The sequence below is a fragment of the Mus musculus genome, chromosome 17, assembly GCF_000001635.26.
Source record: "Mus musculus strain C57BL/6J chromosome 17, GRCm38.p6 C57BL/6J".
In the NCBI taxonomy this organism is placed as follows: Eukaryota; Metazoa; Chordata; class Mammalia; order Rodentia; family Muridae; genus Mus; species Mus musculus.
The window spans coordinates 23172850-23193910 of record NC_000083.6 but is presented as its reverse complement, the minus strand read 5'-3'; the positions used below and the strand labels follow the sequence as shown (position 1 = coordinate 23193910).

Genomic DNA, 21061 nt, shown 5'->3' with positions numbered 1-21061 from the left:
AGCGGAACAAAAGTCAGAATTTAGGGTGTCGGCTGATTCCTTTTTGCTGTAGTCCAGAAGGCTAGTATCTCAAGATGAAAAGTTAGGCAGAATAACTTCTATCTGAAGACTTCAGAAGCCACGGTCTGGGTCAGACCTGGGTGCAGCGGACTAGATCCAGTTCTGGTCTAGCTGTCAGCAAGCCTGGTAGGTGGGTGGGTGGGACTGTGCTGAGCGTGTGCAGCGCAGCCTGACAGCTAGAGCTGTGTGACAGGCTGTCCAATACTGACTAGGAGGGACCTGCCTCCGCGGAGCGGGGATACTCGCCTGATCAGAAGGCGAGGAAGTTTTTAAAAACGAAAACAATCGGATAGACTTGGAAAAAAAGAAAGAAAGAAAGAAAGAAAGAAAGAAAGAAAGAAAGAAAGAAAGAAAGAAAGAAAGAAAGAAAGAAAGAAAGAAAGAAAGAAAGAAAGAAAGAAAGAAAGAAAGAAAGAAAGAAAGAAAGAAAGAAAGAAAGAAAGAAAGAAAGAAAGAAAGAGAAGAGCTTGGGAGGGGTGGGCTTACAAAAAAAAAAAAAAAAAAAAAAAAAACCCTCACGTAACCGGAACCAGCGTGTGGTGGGCGGAGCTAGGGCGGTGCTCCAAGGAGCCTGCACAGAGTGACAGAAAAATTCACCATTCACTGAGGGACCGGGGAAGCTGCGAGGTCCGGAATCCGGGGTGGAGGACACGGGCTTCTCTAGGAGGGCGTGAAAATTCCAGGCATCCACAGGTGCCGCGAGAGGAGTCCTGAGAAAGTCATTAGTCAACAGCGCTGTAGCTTGAGCCTCAGCCCGGCAGCCATAGAACGCCCAGGTCAGAGGAGCCGCGGGGCTGGGAAACGGGCGGGAGCAAGGGTGGAGGCTGCTCAAAGGAAGCCGCTCTCACAATTCTGTAGTAGATAATCTTTTAACCATGGATAGCCTACCATTGTCGGGAAGATTGAAATCATATGAACAGGGGTTTATCGTCATTTTTGCATTTATCTTATGCTGGCCAGAATATTTTCATAAAATAATCTGCTAGAGCATTTGCATCATCTGTTGTCTGCAAGCAGGCTTCTCATTGCTTTGTAATAGTTACAAAGCTGCTGGAATTTAAATTCATGCATGCTTTTTTCTAACTTCTGTGTTCTACTACTTGCCTATTTCAGAGATTGTCCTTTGCCCCTGGGACTAAGCACAGCAGAAAGCTTTGTAGATACTAGTCGCATGAAGAACCAGTGCAGATTTGATAGAATCAGAATATACACTGTGACAGAGCAAAACAGTGTAGCGGTTCCTCCATCTTGTTGTATTCCTGCTGAGACCGTTTCCAGGGTTAACTAAAAAATTATTTTCTTGATGGAGAATCCCATGAAAAAAACGACCCAACTCTATTCTAGGTCAGGATGTCCTAGCTAACCTACCATACTTAGCCATTGATTAAAGTTTTTGAGTAACCTCTTCCAGTCAACCTTAGATCCTAGCTGCTGGTGTGCTGGAACCTCCCATCAGGATGGCTAACCTCCTATTTTAGCTACTGTTAAAAACTGCTTGCTTCAAACTACTTACTCTGCAGAATGGCCCCAGCAGCTGCTATGCAAGATGCCTGGATGAGGTCCCTGCCCTTAAAACCCCTATGTTTTGGACATTCACAGAAACACTTAGGTCCCTGAACACTTGGGTGTGGTCTCAACCGGCTGGAATAAAGACTTTGAGTGGGCTATAAACTGTTTGAGTGGTCATCTCTGGCCAGCTACCCATAGCAGTACTTTATTAAATGCCAAAGTTACTGCTGTAAACATTAATGTTTACTAAGCAAATTTTACTCCCTGTTAATTTTCTGTCTTGAGATGTAAGCACTCTATAAATACAGTATTTGGAGTGTAAATACACAATTCAGAAATGTGTAATCATGATTTTATAGTCAGCAAACTCAGTTTAGATTAAAACTAAAATTAGAAAGCATCGTTTCAATAATTGTATTCGCTCACTGGAATCAGAGTAATGAATGACTCCTTGTTTCACAAAAAGCACTCTGCCCTTGCACATGTGGCCAAACTGTTGTCTGCTTTTTGTCACTGTTTGTTTTACTTTTTTATTTAAGGATCTGTTGATCTTCAAGGCTGTGAAGGTGGACTTGGTGCAGGAGGAATGTGAAGGCCTAGACCTTACTCACGGGGCTTTTACAGAGATCTCCAGTTGGAGAAGTATAGCAGTCTGGTTTCTCTAGGTGAGAATAGTTTTCTTGCAGTCTTCCTTGTTCTTCCTCAAGGTGCTGGGAAAACTACACTATGTGTGTGATTAGTCTTACATCTCACAGAGTAAAGTGAAATCCTTAGAGAACGACAGGCATTTTTCATGATATTTTCTCCTTCCTTCAAGTATATTCTTTTGACAGGTGTGAGCATCTTTCCGTTTTCTTTCATGAAAAGTTCCAGTTACTCTCTGAGGAATATCTTTCTCGCATGCAGATCTCACACTCCTCAGCCAGTCCTGCTTACCTGTGAAGCAGAGCAAAGAGCCCTGGATGGTGAAGAGAGGAAACTGTAGCAAAGGATCCAGGTATGGTAGAGGGATTGAGCAAGGGATCGGGAGGAGCCCAAGTGACAGTAAAAACAGGACATGAGATTGGTTTCGCCACATTCTATTAAATTAGAAAGGAGTTGCACTGAGAATAGTCTCAGGCTTATCCTATCATAGGTGTTTGAAGGCTCTCTATGTATTAATACTCTGAGGCAAATAAAATTTTATTTGACGTTGCATGTGAGTAATGGCTTCCCTCTCCTAGTCACAGCTCTGGTTGTGTCTTCATACCAATATTACCAGGTTTTGTTACTATAATTTTAATGTAGTGTTTAGTTAGAACCATTGATGCCTCTTGTTTTTTTTTTTTTTTTTTCTGTTCTCAGAGTTCATGAAACATTTTGTAGTTCCTTCAGGTTCTGTGTCTTTTAGGATTAATTTCTCCATTTCCTAAAATAACGTCAGCCAGGTTTCAATAAGATTTGCTTAAAACCTGTGCAGAGTATTAAACTCTGACTACATTGCCTTTCCATTGACATCTCTGTCATCCATCTCTGTGTTAACTAGTCAGGGTTTGTGTAGCTATAATTTTTATATATAGTTTGAAATCACCTCTGGGTTTGAGCCTTCTTTCATAATTTTTTGAAGTCTTTGTGGTTTCTCACAGTTTTATAAATTTTAGAAAGATTTTCTCTATTTCTGTGAAAAATGCCTGTGGAATCTTCGTTCAGGTTACTTAGAATCTTTACAGAATATAAATATTCTTTTGTGTGTCTTCTCGTGTTTGAACACACTTTCATTGAGTCACATGGCTTCTTCCATTTTCTATCTGCTGTTGATGTCAGCATTCCAGGTTCTTAGAGAAGACACTTATTAAACATTGATCACTCCTAGGTTGGAAGACTTGTCCTAAGGCATGGCCACAGTGGAGCATGCTACTTGAAGATTGAGAAGACTGTTGTGTCTTCTGCTGTTGTGTTCATGATTCTCTGGAGGCCTAAGTATTCTTGGTTTTCTGTGCTTTTCATTGGTTGTCTTCCACTAATGTTCCACATCACTGAATGGTGGACATTGGAGCTTCCCTGCATCACTGTTTATTTGCTTCTACCGTTCTGTCATTGTATTTGAAAAGTTTGTATTGTGAAATGCAAATTGAGCACATCACTTTCTGGAAATGGACCATTTGATCATTTGTTAATAGTTTTGTTTTGTAAGTTGTTAGATTTGACTTTATCCCTTACCTGACATAATTATAACAAATGTTCTTTATAGCATACCTTTTTAAAAACTTCCTTGACTCTTAGCATTCTGTGTTCTTCTTTTTGAAGTAATATGTGTATATATGTGTGTGTATAATACATATCTATGTATATATACATGTTTGTGTGTATATATACATATATATTCGTATATACACATACACATGTATATTTATGGAAAGTATATGAAAGCACATATATAGATTCTATAGAGTAGATATTAATACATATGTTCTATACACATATATATATGCTATGTATATATATGTTTATTTATTTATATATACTATGTATATTAGGGTGTTTGGGGTTTTGTTTTGTTTTTTTGAAGCAATATTCTATTTTCATATTTGGTTTGGGGATCAGTATCCACGTGCATTTCAAGAAATCACTGAAACTAAATATAAACAAACCATTTTGTTAATTTTTCTCTATTTCTTATGTCTCTTTTCCTCTTCCTCTGCTCCTTTCTTTGTTGTTGATATTTTGCAGTATTTCCTTTATAAATGTGAGTAGTATCTTGTCTAGGTTTTCTCTTTTTCCATGTTTGGTTGTTCAAGAAGCTGTCCACTGACTTGCCTGGTGGCTGCAGTGACTTAGATTCCCACTGACATTGTATCTCTGTGTCCTTTTTCCTGCATTGTCTCCAGCTTTTGTTATTGGTTAGAACCTTAAGGGTAGATTAGACAGAGAAGAGACCCGAGTGTATATTAGATGGTCATTTTCTTCTTGGCTAAATCTGTGGAGTATGTGCTATGTACATTTAAGCTGTTTTAATTGCTTTTTAACTTGCTCTAATTTTCATCCTTATTTATTGATTATAATATTATTTATTTGCTTTTGAAAAATTCTTCATAAATTCTGTATTTGTATATTGTACTAAGAAAGTTTGCTAATAAATTAATCCATTCTGTAGGCTCTTTCTTCATACCATTTCAATGCAAGTTTTTAATTGTATGCAGTCCTGTTTGTTGCTTTTTGCTCTTGTGTCCTATTAATTTGTAGTTCTATTCAGAAACTAGGTCCCTATGTCCATATATGGACTTGTTTTCCATTGTGTTACTCTGCACATTTCACAATTCATTGAACAGGACTCAGTTTCTTTCTTTTAAAAGTAGATACTTTTCTGTTTATCTTTGGTTGATGAGACTGTCTATAGAGTATCATTTTGTTGTTTTGGTGAAAGTCACCTGCTGGATATGGTGGATCCTCTTCTGTGACTCCCATGGTGCCTTTGCACCTGTAGGATTACAGGATCATTTGAAATCACAGCTGTATAAATCAAGCTTTGCTCTGTGTCTGGGGTTGCTCTGTACTCTTAAGGTCTTTGTGCTTCTGTGTAAATTTATAGAAGCCTCTCTCTCTCTCTCTCTCTCTGTATATATATATATGAAGTAATTCATGGGGACATTGCTATGGATTTTGAGTTAGTCATATAAATCTTTTAACACTGTTATTTTCATAATAATATGTCCCATTCCATGTCCATGCAAGGTTTTCTCATCTTGTGACAATTCCTCAATTCCTTCAATTCCTAATTCCTTCAGTGAATTCAGATTTCATTTTAGAGGTCTTTTCTGCTTAGTTTTTTCCTTTGCTTTCTTCAGATTTTCTTTTAATTTTTTTTTCCTGTTCAGTTTTAGTTAATTAACAGGGAGTGTAAAACTTCTAATTAGATGGTTATATCAATGATTTTAAAAGGTCCGCCTTTAACTAGTCATTGATATCTCCCTTAAGTTCTTAAAGTTTAAGTTTGGATTAATCTTTATAATTAATAAATATTTATATTTAATCACTGCAGAGGTTTAATCACTCACAATTATCCCCAGCACTCCCAACACTCTCCCTTCCCGAGTTAGCCATATGTCTTCCCATTAGCCACCCTCATATTTCATGAATTTTTGGGTGTGCTTAGGCCAGGTATCCAGGCCATGTATTCATAATTTAAACTGCCATGTCATGACACAAGAGGGTTTTATACATTTCTTCCTTATCTTCCGGTTCTTACAATCTTTTTTGCCTGTACTTTGGTCTTATTCCCTGTGGTTTATATGTAGGAAGCTATTCCCATAATAGACTGTACAGTCAGCAGCCAATTGTTCTCAGTATTTGATCAGTTATGAGCCTACGAAATAACTGTTGCTCTTTCAAAACAACGTTTCTTTGACACATGGTGAAGAACCACCAGGCTATGAGTATGAACTGAGTCATTTAAAAGAAGTTTAAATATTTGCACATGCAGGAAAATGTCAGTTGTGGATTCCTTCCCAGGACCTGTGACCTTTCTCATCATTGGCTTTTGGCCAGCTTCCCAGAAACATCCATCTATTTCCTTCTGCAGAACAGGCCTGTAGTCAAACCAAAAAGTGTTTTCTTACCCATAAAAGCTTCTTGCCAGTATGACACCAGAGGGCATGCTTTGCCTGGAAGGTTAGGATTTTAGCAAGTAGGATACAAATCTGGGTATTGCCGTTGATAATATGGTCCCTGACCCAGCTTTTATAGCAGCTTTTAACACTAGGGAGTCTAAGATACTTTTAGATACTGTGAGTGGTCTGCTGCCTTCTCAGTATCTTCTTGTTGTTATGATAAAAATGAAATAAGAAAACAAACAAAATAACAAGTGCTGTTGTATGTGGATTATACAGCTTATTAGGATGATCAGATCTGAGCTCTCTCATGACTATTTAAAGTTTTGGATTTCAGAGTTCTACTTCCTTTATAGGAGGTTTACTTTCCTCTTGAACAGCTTACTCATTGATGTACTGTGTTGAGTTAGTGTGGAGGAAGTAGACACTTCTCTGTCCTGATTATAGTGAAATGATCCCAGTTGTCCTTCTTTTGTAGCATAAGGTTTAGCTGTGGCTCATTGTCTTTATTATGTCTTTATTACTGTGTGTTCCTTTTCATATTCTTCAGAGCTTTTATTCTGGCAAATGTGATATTTTGCCACAGACCTTTCAGGAGTCTATTGACATGGTCTTATTTCTCTCCCTGAGTGTACATATTTGGTGTCTTAACATTGATTGCGTTTTCTGGAATATTCTCCTTTTGTCATTAGTGTAAGGTTTACCTAAAGGAAAGGAGAGTTCCATACTGAATCTCTCCAGTCCTCAGAGACCTTAGAGGAAGCTCTTCTTGCCTCAGTCTCAGCACTTTGTTAATTTCTGGTCTATTTTTATTACACAGAAGTGTGATTTGTTCACTTGTTTCTCGGAATTCATCCTTTTCTTCTTCGATTTTTATTTGTTTGTGTATATGACTTCCCACAGTTAAAACAAAAGGCAACACTGACATCATTGCCATACACTACAATGTCCCCTTTCACCTCTAGTCCTAGTACTTAAGGATTCATTCTTTTAGTTTGTATTAGGTAAAAATGCTTCCTCTGTACTCTAATCTCATCACAGAAACAAGTTGATTCCGTTAACTTATTGTATTATCTTTGATTCTCTATTAGTTGCTATACAAACTTTTTAAAAATATCTTCCTATATACTATTTCAGATTGGCTTGTTCTTATGCTTATAAGGCCTCAGGCACATAGTTATAGACAAATGTCTTTTATAACCAGCACCTCTTCCTGCCAAAACTTCTGAGCATGTTTTTGTCAGCTACATCTATGCGACTGTCTTTTATGAACTTGTACTCACCCTGACACTCTTAAGAACAAAATTGCCCTCATTGCTCCATGAATTCTGTGCCACTGTTCCTTGATTTAAGTCTCTACAGTAGCTAACTAAGGAACAGTAAACAAGGGGCGGGAGAGGAGGCTCATCAGTTACGATCAGGAGCAGTTGTTGCCCTTGCAGGTTCCAGATTGTTCCCTTCATGCATGGATACTAATACCCTCCTGTAACTCAGGTTTCAGAGGATTAGGTGCTCTCTTCTGGTCGTTGGAGGCACTGCAATAAGAGGTGCACAGACCTATGTGCAGGCAGAGGCACTCATATACATTAAAAAAAAAAAAGAAGAAAAAGAAAAGAGAAAACAAAACAAAAGAAAAGAGAAAGAAAGAAAGGGAAAAGAGAAAGAGAGAGAAAACAAGAGGTATTGTATAAGAAGTCAAGATACAGGAAAGAGCACAGAATTGTCACTCCTAGTGTGAGACTAAAGGTGGAGTCTGGATATGTGACAGGACAGGTGACACCTCATATCAGCATTGGAAGAGTTAGGGATGATACCTACATAGGGTAAATAAAGTTGTTTGTGTTCATGGAGCCCAGAGCTGGAGAACATTCTTTGGCCTTTGTAATGTGGAAGCAGAATGTTTATCATACTGATGATGTAGTTAGGAACACGGTAGAAATTTTTGAGAGGATCCTCCCTAATTGTGCAAGATTTTCTACTACAGGAAAATGCTATGATCCATCTACAGAGAAGCCTACTATGGAAGGAAAGTGAATTGCGTCAAGCACCACAGTTTTCTTATTCTGTCATGTAATGACCAGCCCCGGATCTCAAAACCTCCTTACTGAGGTGTGACATAGAATTGGCATGTTCCCATTCTAAATAGTTCATGATTACTAAATAGGATTTGGATATTAAGGACTGTGTTAATTGTGTCCTAAGTCACACATAACTCTCCTGTGCTGTTCATAAGTGAAGGGCATTAAAGCCAAACACATTGAGTGACATTCTCACTATCAGACTCACTGCAGGGCAGTGGTTTCCAATTGAACATCAAAAGAACCTGTAGGTCCTGCATGTTTTTCTCTGATGAGAGTTGGCTGCATGTGGTAACTTTACCGGAGCTTTTGATCTTGCTGGATTTCACCTTCATCTCTAGACTGCTGATGAATTGCATGATGCTGCTGTGAATTCCACTGGCCTCATATAAACAAACACCTTCTATTGAGAGAGGAAACATACCTTTTTTATTGCTGCTCATCCGGTCCTTTCCACTTTGTTACTTTAAAAATAATGAATTCTCCATTTGTGTGTCCTCTGTTTTTTCCTGGGTGAGGTTAGTGGAGATGTTAAGTGATGTCTTAGTTTGGGTTTCATTGCTGAGAAAAGACACCATGACCAAGGCAACTCTTATAAAGGAAAACATTTAATTGTGTCTAGCTTACAATTTCAGAGATTTAGCCCATTATTATGGTGTGAAGCATGGCAGTGTCCACACAAGACACTCCATCTTGATCCACAGGCAGCAAAAGGGACTCTCATTCTACACCTAATTGAGCCTGAGCATAAGAGACCTCAAAGCCTGCCCTCAGAGTAACACACTTCCTCCAAAGGCCATACCTACTCCATTAAGGCCATGCATTCTAATAGTGCCACTCCCCATGGGCCAAGCATTCAAACATATGAGTCTATGGGGCAAACCTACTAAAACCATCACAAATGATGGTTCTTTTCTCCCTCAAAATGAAGACCTTCTCTCCTATTTCCTCATAGTGTAGCTTTCTGAGCTCTATTCTGTTACCTTTGTGTTGGTTTAACTCTGCTTTGATAATATACATTTCCTAACCTCATTTACTGTTATTCTTCTTGCTTTGCTCATTGAGTGTCTTTTAAATTCTCCCAGGAATTCATAAACATCAGCAGTTTGTTTCTAGAGATTTATTTGGGTTATTTTACTTATTTTTATCTTCAAGCACACTTGACTGTTCTTTGCCTTTGATCATTTGTGAAATTTGAATGTATTATTTCAATTTTATGGAAAACAGTAGAGTAACTTTTCTGAAATCATGAAAAACAGTATGTGTCTTCCCCATACTGGGGAAGGTCAGTTGTAAGTGAAGTTAGAGGTAAATGGCACCTGCTCTCACATATTTAACCTAAAACTCTTTAATATGAAATCATAGAAATGTTCTTTAACTATCAAGAAAATTATTGAAGATGACATAAATATAATATAAGTGTGATTTGGGGTGTGTGTGTGTGTGCGTGCCGTAATTATGTAAACTAAAAAAATAAGTTATGTAGAATGAAGATAAGCCAGACCCTGACCTTAGAAAAGGCAGTGGGGATGGAGTACTTTGAGATCTAGTTAGCTTGCTTGGGGTTATGAGCCACAAACACACAGGGCTGGTCTGGAAGACAAATGGCTGCAGAGTCCATTTGACCCACCATGCCAAGTTATGTTTGGCAGAAAAAAAAAATCCTCCCCGCCCTCTTTCTCTCATTTATTTATTTGTTTGTTTGTTTAATAATTGGCAGGAATTTGGATTTCCTTTCATGGCTGTATTTGCACTATTTCCTGTGACTATAAAAAGCTGCAGAGGTTTTGTTTTGGGAATTTTAACAAACATTTCAGTAGTTATGCAAAATGCTTTGTTGCATAGGACTCAGAAGAACCCATGCTAATTTCACTCTCTCACTTATGATTGTGAATTCTCAGGCAAAAAGCTAAGTTTCCCGGACCCCTAATTTCTATTTAAAGAAAACTTTTCTTACCTACTTCTAGGATTGAGCTCCTCACTTCTATATTTGTAGTTTTCCTGTGACGATGTGACGGTTTCCATTATCTACTTTTGTGGAAAATGTCAGTATTTTGCTGATGGGAATTGCATTGATTCTGCTGGTTGCTGTTAGTAATAAATCATTTACGCCACATTGTTTGTCAGTCAGAGTGCGTGGCAGTCCGTGTCCTTTTGTGCTCTTGTTTTTCTGTCTTTTTATTTTATTTTATTTTATTTTATTTTATTTTATTTTATTTTATTTTATTTTATTTCTGAGTGCCTTAAAATTCTCCTCACAGAAGAGAAGTCCTCATGATTTATTCCTAGTTCTTTGTGAACCTACCTGAATGTGTCACATTTGCAACTTACTCCTCAAATTGTCATTATATATCTGTAGGAAACTAGTCATTTTGTGTATTAGTTTTGCATTTTTTCAAGAAGATTTTTTTCCCATGGTGTCTGTGGGAAGTTTTGTGTGTGACTTGATCATTTAAAACAAATTATTTTCAGTGTTTAGGGTTACATTTAAACATAATTGGTTTGGGCAAACGACATACAATTTTAAGTTAACCTGCATGCTGGAAATGTGTTTAAATAAAGGAAAATCTTTTTGAAATGAAAAAAAAAAAAAAACCAAACAAACAAATTTGTTGCCATTCTTCTTTACTTATATCTCCTTTCTCCTCTTTGTCGTATTCAGATTTCTCTAGCTTACTCTGGAGTAAAAGAGACTGGAGAGTGTATGCGTCTTCCTCTCCTTACAGTGTTCCCGCTCATGTTCTTCCCTGTTTTCCCTCTGCACTGGGCTGCAGGGCTCCATTTAGCATATCTGCCCTTTACTGTATCGCACTGTGTTCCATTTCTTCCTATTTGCTTTAGGAGTTCATCACAAGGCAATCGTATTAAACTTTGTCTCAGATATCTTCATCTCTACTGAGATTTTCATATTTCAGGGTTTTTATTTCTTATAGTATTTTAAAAGTATCTGCTGGTTGGTAACATTTCTGGTAGTATTTTTTTCCCCTCCAGTTAGAACTAGTGGTTTGTTGTTTTTGTGTGAGTTGGACATGAACCCTTACTCCCAGCTCTCTACTATTCATCAACTCTTTATGTAAAACATTTCTATGTTATCATGGATAAATTTTCTCTATTTTTTCTATGTATAATTTATCTCTAATTGTGATCTTTAGTGCTGCCTGAGAGGGTGACCTGTGTAATTTCATAACTTCTTCAAATGCACGTTCTTACCCGTTAATTTTAAGAGCCAAAATTTGTGGGTGCAGTGATAAGACCCATAGTTACTTCCTTTCATCAGCCCAAATATATTTTTCCCTGCTTTTCCCTCTATAAGGACATTGACAGCACCTCAGACAGCTTTTGTTGTTGTTGTTTTGAGGTTTTCTTATGTGGTTTAGCATTCTCTATAAGAGGATTGTATTAATTTTAGCTTTTTATTTTTGACATCTTGATGTGAAATGTCAAGAAGAGTTCCCGTCTTTGTTCCTGAGACAGAAACTCAGAAAGGAGCAACAGGAAAAATGGCTGCTTCTCTGATAGATGTGCCCCAGGTTAGTGTTGTATTCACATTTCCTTTTTTTTTTTTTTTTTTTGTCTGTTTGTTTTTTGGGGGAGTTTTTGTAATTGCTGTTGTTGTTGTTGTTTTTGAAACCATGCAAGCCTGCTTTGGGTCAAGTTATCTAAAGTGTTTACTTCCAATGATTTTTTTTTTTTACTTGTTTTAAATTGTTTATGTTTTTTTTTCTCTTTTTTTATTGGATATTTTATTTATTTAGGTTTCAAATGTTATCTCCCTTCCTGGTTTCCACTCTGCAAAGCCCCTATCCCATCTCCCCTTCCCCTGCTTCTATGGCAGTGCTCCCCAACCTACCTAACCACTCCCGCCTCACTGCCCTGGCATTCCCCTACACTAAGGCATCGAGCCTTCAGAGGACCAAGGGCCTCTCTTCCCATTGATGCCTGACAAGGCCATTCTCTGCTACATAAGTGACTGGAGACATGGGTTCCTCCATGTGTACTCTTTGGTTGGTAGTTTAGTCTCTGGGAGGTCTGGTTGGTTGATATGGTTGCTGGTTGCAAACCCCTTCAGCTCCTCCATGCCTTTCCCTAACTCCTCCATTGGGAACCCTGTGAGCATCCACCTCTGTATTTGTCAGGCACTGCCAGTGCCTCTCAGAGGACAGCTATATCAGGCTCCTGTCAGCAAGCACTTCTTGGCATCTCAATAGTGTCTGGATTTGGTGTCTGTATATGGGATGGACCCCCCCAGGTGGGGAAGTCTCTGGATGGCCTTTCCTTCAGTCTCGGCTCCTCCACACTTTGTCCCCGAATTTCCTTTAGACAGGAGCAATAGTTCCAGTGATTTTTTTCTTCTTTTTCTTCTCTTTTAGTTAAGATTAAAGCTTTACACTTTGTCACCCACATAGCACAGCCTTGTCCTATTGTATCTTCCCTGGATTGTTTTTTTATTTTTTGGTTTTTCGAGACAGGGTTTCTCTGTATAGCCTTGGCTGTCCTGGAACTCACTTTGTAGACCAGGCTGGCCTCGAACTCAGAAATCCACCTGCCTCTGCCTCCCGAGTGCTGGGATTAAAGGCATGCGCCACCACGCCTGGCTCTTTCCTGGATTATTAATGTAAACACAATATATTTCATTCACTTAAGACCTGTAATTTTGAGTATAAATTTAGATTTCCATTGTAAGTAGGGATCAAAGAAATATATGAATGCACAATTCTTACACAGGATGGACATTTGTCCTTATGTATTAGTATGGAGGGTAGGTCTCATGTACCACATAGATTGCATTTCAGAGGCTACGGTTTCCAGACCATCTTATTAAAGTAGCCATGGAAACACATGGACATTTTGGCCTACCTCACTGAGCAATTTATGGAAAAGTAGAAATAAAAGAGACTCACTATCTTAAATCTGAGTAATAAATATTTCGGCACCCTAGAGAACCCAGATGATAGAACGAATTTATGGCTTGCTTTTGCCTATCTCTGAGGAGATGCAAATTGCAGTATAATGGATTTTCATTTTGCTATTTGATGTAGCCTGGATTACTGTAGCCCGGATTACAAGGGATCGTGTACCTATGGTGTATTGACATCTGAAAACTATTTGTCTCAAGAGAGGTTCTACTCATATTCTTTTCTTAAATCCAATGCTCAGTGATAAGTTCCCAATTGATAGATCAGTATTTTCTCTTTTTTTATTTTAGTTTTCAGACAAAGTGTCTTTCTTCTCATCTCTATATTGCATCATGTAGAATATACTAGCAAGAATTCTTTTACAGATAGTGACTTGGTTCTATGCATAAGTCCTCAATTTTGAGCATAAATGAATGTCCCTTTTAATGACTCTGCTCTCTTCCCTTAGAGGGGGGAAGATGCCTGCCACCCTATATGTTTCCTTTTCCTGAATCTATGTATTACATACGTAAAATTCTGCAGAGAGTTTGCATTGAGCAGGTTTTAATTTCTTACTTTAAAAAAAAAGTCTTTACTAAGTATATGAGTATTTATCTGGGTAATTTTATGTGTATGACATTCTTCCATTGATAACCATGGAGCCCAGAGGTTGGCATCAAATCCTTGGTATAGGAGTAAAGCAATGAAGTAAGGAGCCATGAGTATAAAGAAAATTAAATCGTATTTCTCTGCAGGAACAGCAAGTTCCCTTTACCTCTGAGCCATCTGTCTGTCCCTCAGGTTTACATTAAAAACTGTGCATTCGTGATGGAGCCATTGTATATCCTTGCATCTTTTAATTTTTTTGTAAAATGAAAAAAGCATCATAAATGATACTTATCTATGAAATATAAAATCATTTTTAGATTATTGAGTTCAAATATGGAAGAATAGCATTGAAATTTAAAAATTCAAATTTTCAGTTGAAATAATCACATGAACAATAATATATTCAAAATTAATGAAGAATTAGTATTATTCTCACACAATCTTGTACAATCATTTCCATCACAGAAAATCTTTCTACTTCATTTGAATGCATTGTCACAAAGGACATTTATTCTGACTACTCTGTAGTGAATCCACATATGGAATTTCTGAAATTGTTACTAATCTGTATTGGCTTTGTTGACTTTTAGAAAAATGCAGTAATATTAATTTGTCTAATAATGATTTTTCTATTCACTTGATGGTTGTGAAAATATTCTCATACAATAACTCCACAAAGTATCTGATTCTATGTGTTGTTTAGAATGTTTATGCAATGATATTATACTCCTTCCTGTTAAAAACAATAACAACAGAAAACCTCCTTGACTTTTTATTCATCCATGAATCTCAACTGAGCAGGTTAGAATTGAGTCAGCGCTCTCTCTCTCTCTCTCTCTCTCTCTCTCTCTCTCTCTCTCTCTCTCTCTCCATTTCTTAATTTCTGTGTGCACTCCCACCCCAACTTCACCTCTGTCTCCCTGTCTGCATGGCAATTTCCCTGGCCCTCTTTCTTGGGACTGGTAAACCAGAGAGCTGCCCCCAGAAAACCTGCCTTTATACTTTAAAAAAAAAAAGAAGAAGAAAAGAAAAAAAGAAAAAAGAAAACAAAAACAAAAAAGGACAAGAAGAAGGAAGGAAGAAGGAAGAAAGGAGAAATAGAAGGAGTAGAAGTGGAAGTAGAGTTGAGTCTGGTGAGGCCCAGCTGCAGGCGGGATTAATCCAGTATCCAAATTTGGGCAAGATTGGCTTTGGAAGCATTGTTTTCCTAATAACTTTTCCGTCTGCGATAAAACAGTGTGATCCTGTTTGATATCAACACAGCCTTCATAAAAGTTTATTTCTGCAACCAGACCTCAAACTTGTATCTTACAATGCCCTCAAAGTATGTTAATTGTGAGTCTATAATGTCATGTTGTTTTCACAGAGATAGAAAATACAGTTTAGAGTATGAATATTCTAAAATTTGTCTTTTATTAAAATTAACTTGCACTTTTATTATTTTATGGGTATATTTCTCTGAACATATGCATGAGTAATATGCGTCCATATTTCATGTAGAGTTCAGAAGAGAACATTGGGTTTGGTTGAACTAAAATTATAATCTTTTGTATAGTACAAAGAGGGTGCTGAGAACCAAACTTGGGTTTTCCAGAAGATCAACCAGTATTCTTAATTTATGAATAATCTCTGCAGCATTGTTAGAAAACTTTTATTTTGAATAATTTTTATGACTCATCTATATAATGAAATTGTCTAATTCCTTAGGTCTCTTTTACCTAGGAAAGCATTTTGTCAACAGCACATGGTAAATGGGTCGTTTTCCATTATAGGATCTACTGACATTCAGAAATGTGGCTGTGGACTTCTCCAAGGAGGAATGGGAATATCTCAACTCCTCTCAAAGAGCTCTATACATGGATGTAATGTGGGAGAATTACAGCAATCTAGTCTTTGTAGGTAAGAATGTTTTTCTTATAGAATTCCTCCCTCATCCTTTGTATTTACCTACTTTGTACAATAAAAGCTCTTTGATCTATCTAGAGACAACCAGAAAGAAGAAAAATTCCTGTAATAATAGCCATAACTACATTTTTCAGTATTCTCTGCAAGAACAACCAATCCTGTATACTAAAAGATTTCTCATCTAGATTTTAATCCTAAATTCAGAGTTGAAAGAAACCTGAATATTCAAAGCAATGAAAGTCAGTATTGTGCAACAATTTGTTGTTGGAATACTTTGATTTTACTCCTTGATTAAGCTATTTATCTACTTCTGATTTTTTAAAAAGGAAGAAGAAATTTAAAAATATGAAAAGAGCTGTTGGTAGTGTGCATGTTGGGATTTTTTTTTCTTTTTTGTTCACTGTTTTTGTATTCTTTTGAGATAAGGTCTCTAGTCCTAGCACTGCATGCTTTTGAATTCTGTCATCAGGGAAGATGCAGCAAGTGGATCTGGCGAGTTCCTGGCCAGCATGGGTTCCTAGCTAATGGACGCTACATGGTGTGACTCTTTTAAAAACACAGACAACAAAAAAGAGAAGTATTCTCCATATGGTTGTTTAGAAAGCTTCTTTTTCAAATTGCATTAGCTTTTGATCACCTGTTTGTTTAGTATTCTACAACATAGGTAGATTAGATAAGAGTAAAAAGGCTATTATTTGTCTTTTCAGTTTGATAAAAATCAGAGTGGAGATCTTCTGAGGATTCTTTAAAAATAGTGAAATATAAATGTCCTCTACTGAGAGCTCTATTCCTATGAACTGCTAGTTTATTTATCTTTGAGAACTTAAACTTAAGGAGGCATAAGTTATTGAATCTGTTTAATCAAGTGTCAATACTTATTATTCCTAATTTGCTTATTTTCCAGAAAACCATTGCATATGTGGTAAATACGAAGAGGACATGGATCAAAGTTCAAATCATATTATCTATCAACATGCAAATATTGAAGAGAAGTCTTACAAATATCATGAGCTTGACAAAATGCTTTATGAATCCTCCCAAAGCACACCTTATAATACAAGTGATACTACAGAAAACTGCAAGATGTATGGGAGTGATAACCAATGGGATCCATCTAATGAATCATTAAACCTAAAGGCACATAAAAGTAGGAGCACTGAGGAAGAAGAATACAAAGATTATAGGGAGTATTTAAATTTGTGTTCCATCATTGGCTCATATACACAAATGGACACTAGAAAGAAAGAACACAAAATTACAGAGCATGATAAATTTTTTGACTCTAAACATAAACTCATGATAAAACGAATGTGTAGTGGAGAAAAACCTTACCAATGCAGAAAGTGTGGAAAATGTTTTAGGACCTATTCAAGTCTCTATAGGCATCGGAGAACTCATCCTGGAGAGAAACCCTATAAACTTACAGAATGCAATAAGTCCATTCTGTATTTATCACACCACAAAGTACATTATAATATCCATTATGGAGAAAAACCCTACAAATGTATAGAATGTGGTAAGTGCTATTATCATTCATCATTTGAAAAACATTACAGAATTCACTCTGAAGAGGAGTCTTACAAATGTAATGATTGTAGAAAATCCTTTATCTGCTGCTTAGGTCTTAAAAGACACCATAAAATTCATGGAGGAGAGAGGCCTTATGAATGTAAGCAATGTAGTAAGTCCTTCTATACATCATCACACCTTGAAAATCATTACAGAACCCACCGTAGAAAACTTCACAGATGTAATGAATGTGGCAAATCCCTTTCCTCCTCTTCAGGTCTTCAAAGACATCAGAGAATTCATAGAGGAGAGAAAGCATACATATGTGCTGAATGTAACAAATGCTTCATTCAGAAATCCCAACTTAAAACACATCAAAGAATTCATACAGGAGAGAAAAGTTACAAATGTAGTGAATGCGAGAAATCCTTTACTGTTGGCTCATCTCTAAGAATACATCAAAGAATTCATACTGGAGAGAAACCTTACAAATGCAGTGAATGTCACAAGTGCTTCATTCAGCAAGCCCACCTTAGAAGACATCAGAAGATTCATACTGGAGAGAAACCTTACAAATGTAGTGAATGTGAGAAATCCTTTACAGTAGGCTCGGATCTTAGAATGCATCAAAAAATTCATACTGGAGAGAAACCTTACAAATGTAGTGACTGTGATAAATGCTTTATCCAGAAAGCAAAACTTAAAAAACATCAAAGAATTCACACAGGAGAGAAACCTTACAAATGTAGTGAATGTGAAAAATGCTTTACTGTTGTCTCGGATCTTAGAACACATCAGAAAATTCATACTGGTGAAAAACCTTATAAATGCAGTGAATGTGACAAGTGTTTTATCAGGAAAGCCAACCTTAGGAGACATCACAGAATTCATACAGGAGAAAAACCTTACAAATGCAGTGACTGTGGCAAATGCTTTATCCAGAAAGCCAATCTTAGAACTCATGAGAGAATTCATACTGGAGAGAAACCTTACAAATGTGAATGTGGGAAATCCTTTACAGTTGGCTCAGATCTTAGGAAGCATCAGAAATGTCATACTGGAGAAAAACCTTACAAATGCAGTGAATGTAACAAGTGTTTTATCAGGAAAGCCCACCTTAGAAGACATCAAAGAATTCATACTGGAGAGAAACCTTACAAATGTAGTGACTGTGGCAAATGCTTTATCCAGAAAGCCAATCTTAGAACACATCAGAAAATCCACACAGGAGAGAAACCTTACAAATGTAGTGAATGTGACAAATGCTTTATCCAGAAAGATCACCTAAGAACACATCAGAGACTTCATACAGGAGAGAAACCTTACAAATGTAGTGAATGTGAAAAATCCTTTACTGGTGGCTCAGTTCTTAGAAAACATCAGAAAATTCATACTGCAAGAAGCCTTACTAATGCAATGAATTTGACTAATCCTTTATCCAAGAAGCCTACCTTAGAACTCATCAAAGAATTTATACAGGAGAGTAGCCTTTTAAATGCAATGTATATAGCACAGTCTTTACCTGCCTCTCATGTCTAAGAAAACATCAGAAAATTCATATAGAAAACAAAAGTTTCTATAGTAAATACTGTGGCATATGCTTTAGACAAGCTCTGTAGTAATAGACCACTACAGGTTTCACACTAGAGAATCATGAACATGAGAAACTTGAGAACAGCTTTGAATAATGTTCAAATGTTAGAGAAAAAAAAAATCAAGACTGTATACCAAGGGAAAACGCTGCAAATGTGACATTTATTAAAATGTTTCTTTTTCAAACTCAAATATTTCACAATGACAACAAAATGGAGACGCCTGAAGAAAAAAATGTTCTGTTGTGTGGTAGGCTTTTAAAAATTTTTTATTTTAAATTTTTTTTTTAAACTAAAACATTCCATCCAATACGGAAGCTGAATAAGGCAGGAAATAAACTCAAGACATCTTCAGGCAGTACCTGAAACTGACAGGATTTACTGTGCTTACTTTGAAGAAACTCATACCAGTTTTGCTGCTTAGAAGACATTTTGATGCATTGAGCCAATAAGCTATAATGCCCTTTAACCAGTAGATGTGACTACAGGTGTGTAGTGTGCTCTGGGTATCCAGTGTTCATAAACTGTATTTCATGCTGGCCTGGAGTTTCATGGTGCAACTGTCTCTTACTCCTATAAGCACCTCCATTCTCGTATTTATGTAAGTAACCCAATAAAGCCCATTGGTTAAACAAGATGGATTTCAGTGGCAAGCATACTTGGTTTTGTTATGAATTCCCATTTTAGCTGAGTTGTTTCTAGCCAGGAAAAGTCTCTCATACAACATGTGCTGAACCCATTAATTTTTCCTCAAAACTTGTATGGCAGAAAATCAGTATTAGAGAAAAAACATTTGATTAAAGTATGGAAGTTCTTTGTGATTACTGTTCCAGGCTTACTACTATGGTAGTACATGATCCCATTAAAAAGACTCAACACAGACAGCATGTAGAGGCTTAGGGAGCCTGAGAAAGAAGGCTACTCTCTTCCTTGTATTCATGGAGGAGAGTGAGAAGTCCTTGGTGAGACAAATGAAAATATGGCTATAAACCTGTGTTACTGAAAGACAACATCTAAACTGGGCTATTTCCATATATGACTCTGAGCTCATGCTTAGACCCCATGATTCAGTCCAACTCCAATGACCCTCAGAACACCACTGTCCATGAGCAAATACAAAAAAAAGTGCTATTCTCATGTCCTGTTGTACTTTAGAAATCCCACTCTACAAGCCTCATCAAATGAATTGAATTCCTTTTGTTAAATCCTTTACACAAAGCTGAAATTGTAAACATCAGAAAACTTATCATGAAATAAAACCACATAAAATGCTTTAATAAAGGCCTGTATTTACTTTAATTTTATGTGTAAGTCCTTCCATATAAATATCAAGAGATTATGAAGCATTAAAGAGATAACCTATGAATAAGAGAAGACACACATGCTCATATACAATTTAGATATCCCCAAAGGTATGCTGGGTACAGTAGAGACTTTGGCATCTGTAATGGTACTTAGCAATCTGGAGAATGCAACTAGCTTGACTGACTCCTGGGGTGCCAGTTTTAGGTGTTTCATAGATTGAGGCACCTCTGCTTGATGATATTAGATGGTTTTCCTACCTAAGTCGCAGATTTCCTGTGGTAAATTAGCAAACTTGTGCACAATGAAGATATCTCACCTTGTACCCTTCATTCTTTATTGTTTTATTAATTCTGTACTCATTTATAGACACTTCTGGTATATGATGGCAGCAACATGTGGGAGGCTATAGAGAGCAGGTCAAGGGCAGCCAGACATCTGGAGTTGAGTTGAAGGTAGCCTGGACAGAGTAAGACAAATGGGTATCAGTGAGAATGGGATAATTACCTAATCTGATAAATGATGGGGAAATGAAAAAAATAAGTAGGTTGTGTGGCATGAGAAATTCAGCATTTGGGAAAGGCTAGATTATAGGACCCAAATAGAGGATGCACTTTTTAGGGACAGGAAACGTTCAGCTGTAGGGCATCCTGTGTAGAGTTATCATCCATGTAGAGCTCTCCCCTTAGGAGAGTTTTTAGTCAGAAGTGCAGTGGGTGAAACTGCAACCCAGTTGACATGTAGAGTTGTGAAACAGGCAGTGGGGACCTAACCAGGGTTTTCACTAGGATTTCTGCTCCTATGCAGGAGAACCAAGGCTCACAGAGTTTTGTTGTGGATATCAATCCATGTTCATAAAATTTAGGTAATAGGAACCAGGCCTTAATAGTTTGTTTTCCATTTATCTTATAATTGCCAGCATAATTACAGAAGAATAATCTGGAAGAAGGTTTGTATTATCTCTTGTTTGCAAACATGGTGCTCATGCTATTGTAGCAATTACAAACCTCTGGAAT

At 37.1% G+C, this 21061-nt stretch overlaps 1 protein-coding gene across 5 annotated transcripts; it reads left to right on the top strand.

Moving 5' to 3' along the window:
- The first annotated feature begins 626 nt into the window (after nt 1–626).
- Nucleotides 627–20042, top strand: Zfp40 (zinc finger protein 40). 5 transcript variants are annotated; one of them, XM_030249752.1, is made up of 6 exons: nt 627–836; nt 2109–2234; nt 2476–2566; nt 11682–11763; nt 15510–15636; nt 16547–20042. In XM_030249752.1, the coding sequence occupies exons 3-6, from the start codon at nt 2532–2534 to the stop codon at nt 18688–18690; spliced, it is 2388 nt and encodes a 795-aa protein (XP_030105612.1). In that variant the 5' UTR covers nt 627–836; nt 2109–2234; nt 2476–2531; the 3' UTR covers nt 18691–20042. The 5 variants fall into 5 exon arrangements, with proteins under 5 accessions (XP_030105612.1, XP_017172945.1, NP_001344626.1 ...); XM_017317456.2 differs by having other exon boundaries at nt 2403–2566; NM_001357697.1 differs by having other exon boundaries at nt 659–836; nt 2403–2566; nt 11679–11763.
- The last annotated feature ends 1019 nt before the right edge of the window (nt 20043–21061 follow it).

Excerpts from the sequence above, each read along its gene's own strand:
- Zfp40 (NM_001357697.1), top strand. The coding sequence starts at position 2,532 with ATGGTGAAGAGAGGAAACTGTAGCAAAGGATCCAG. Across the intron at positions 11,764-15,509 it reads CTCTGATAGATGTGCCCCAG|GATCTACTGACATTCAGAAA; the intron begins GTTAGTGTTGTA and ends TTTCCATTATAG. Across the intron at positions 15,637-16,546 it reads CAGCAATCTAGTCTTTGTAG|AAAACCATTGCATATGTGGT; the intron begins GTAAGAATGTTT and ends CTTATTTTCCAG.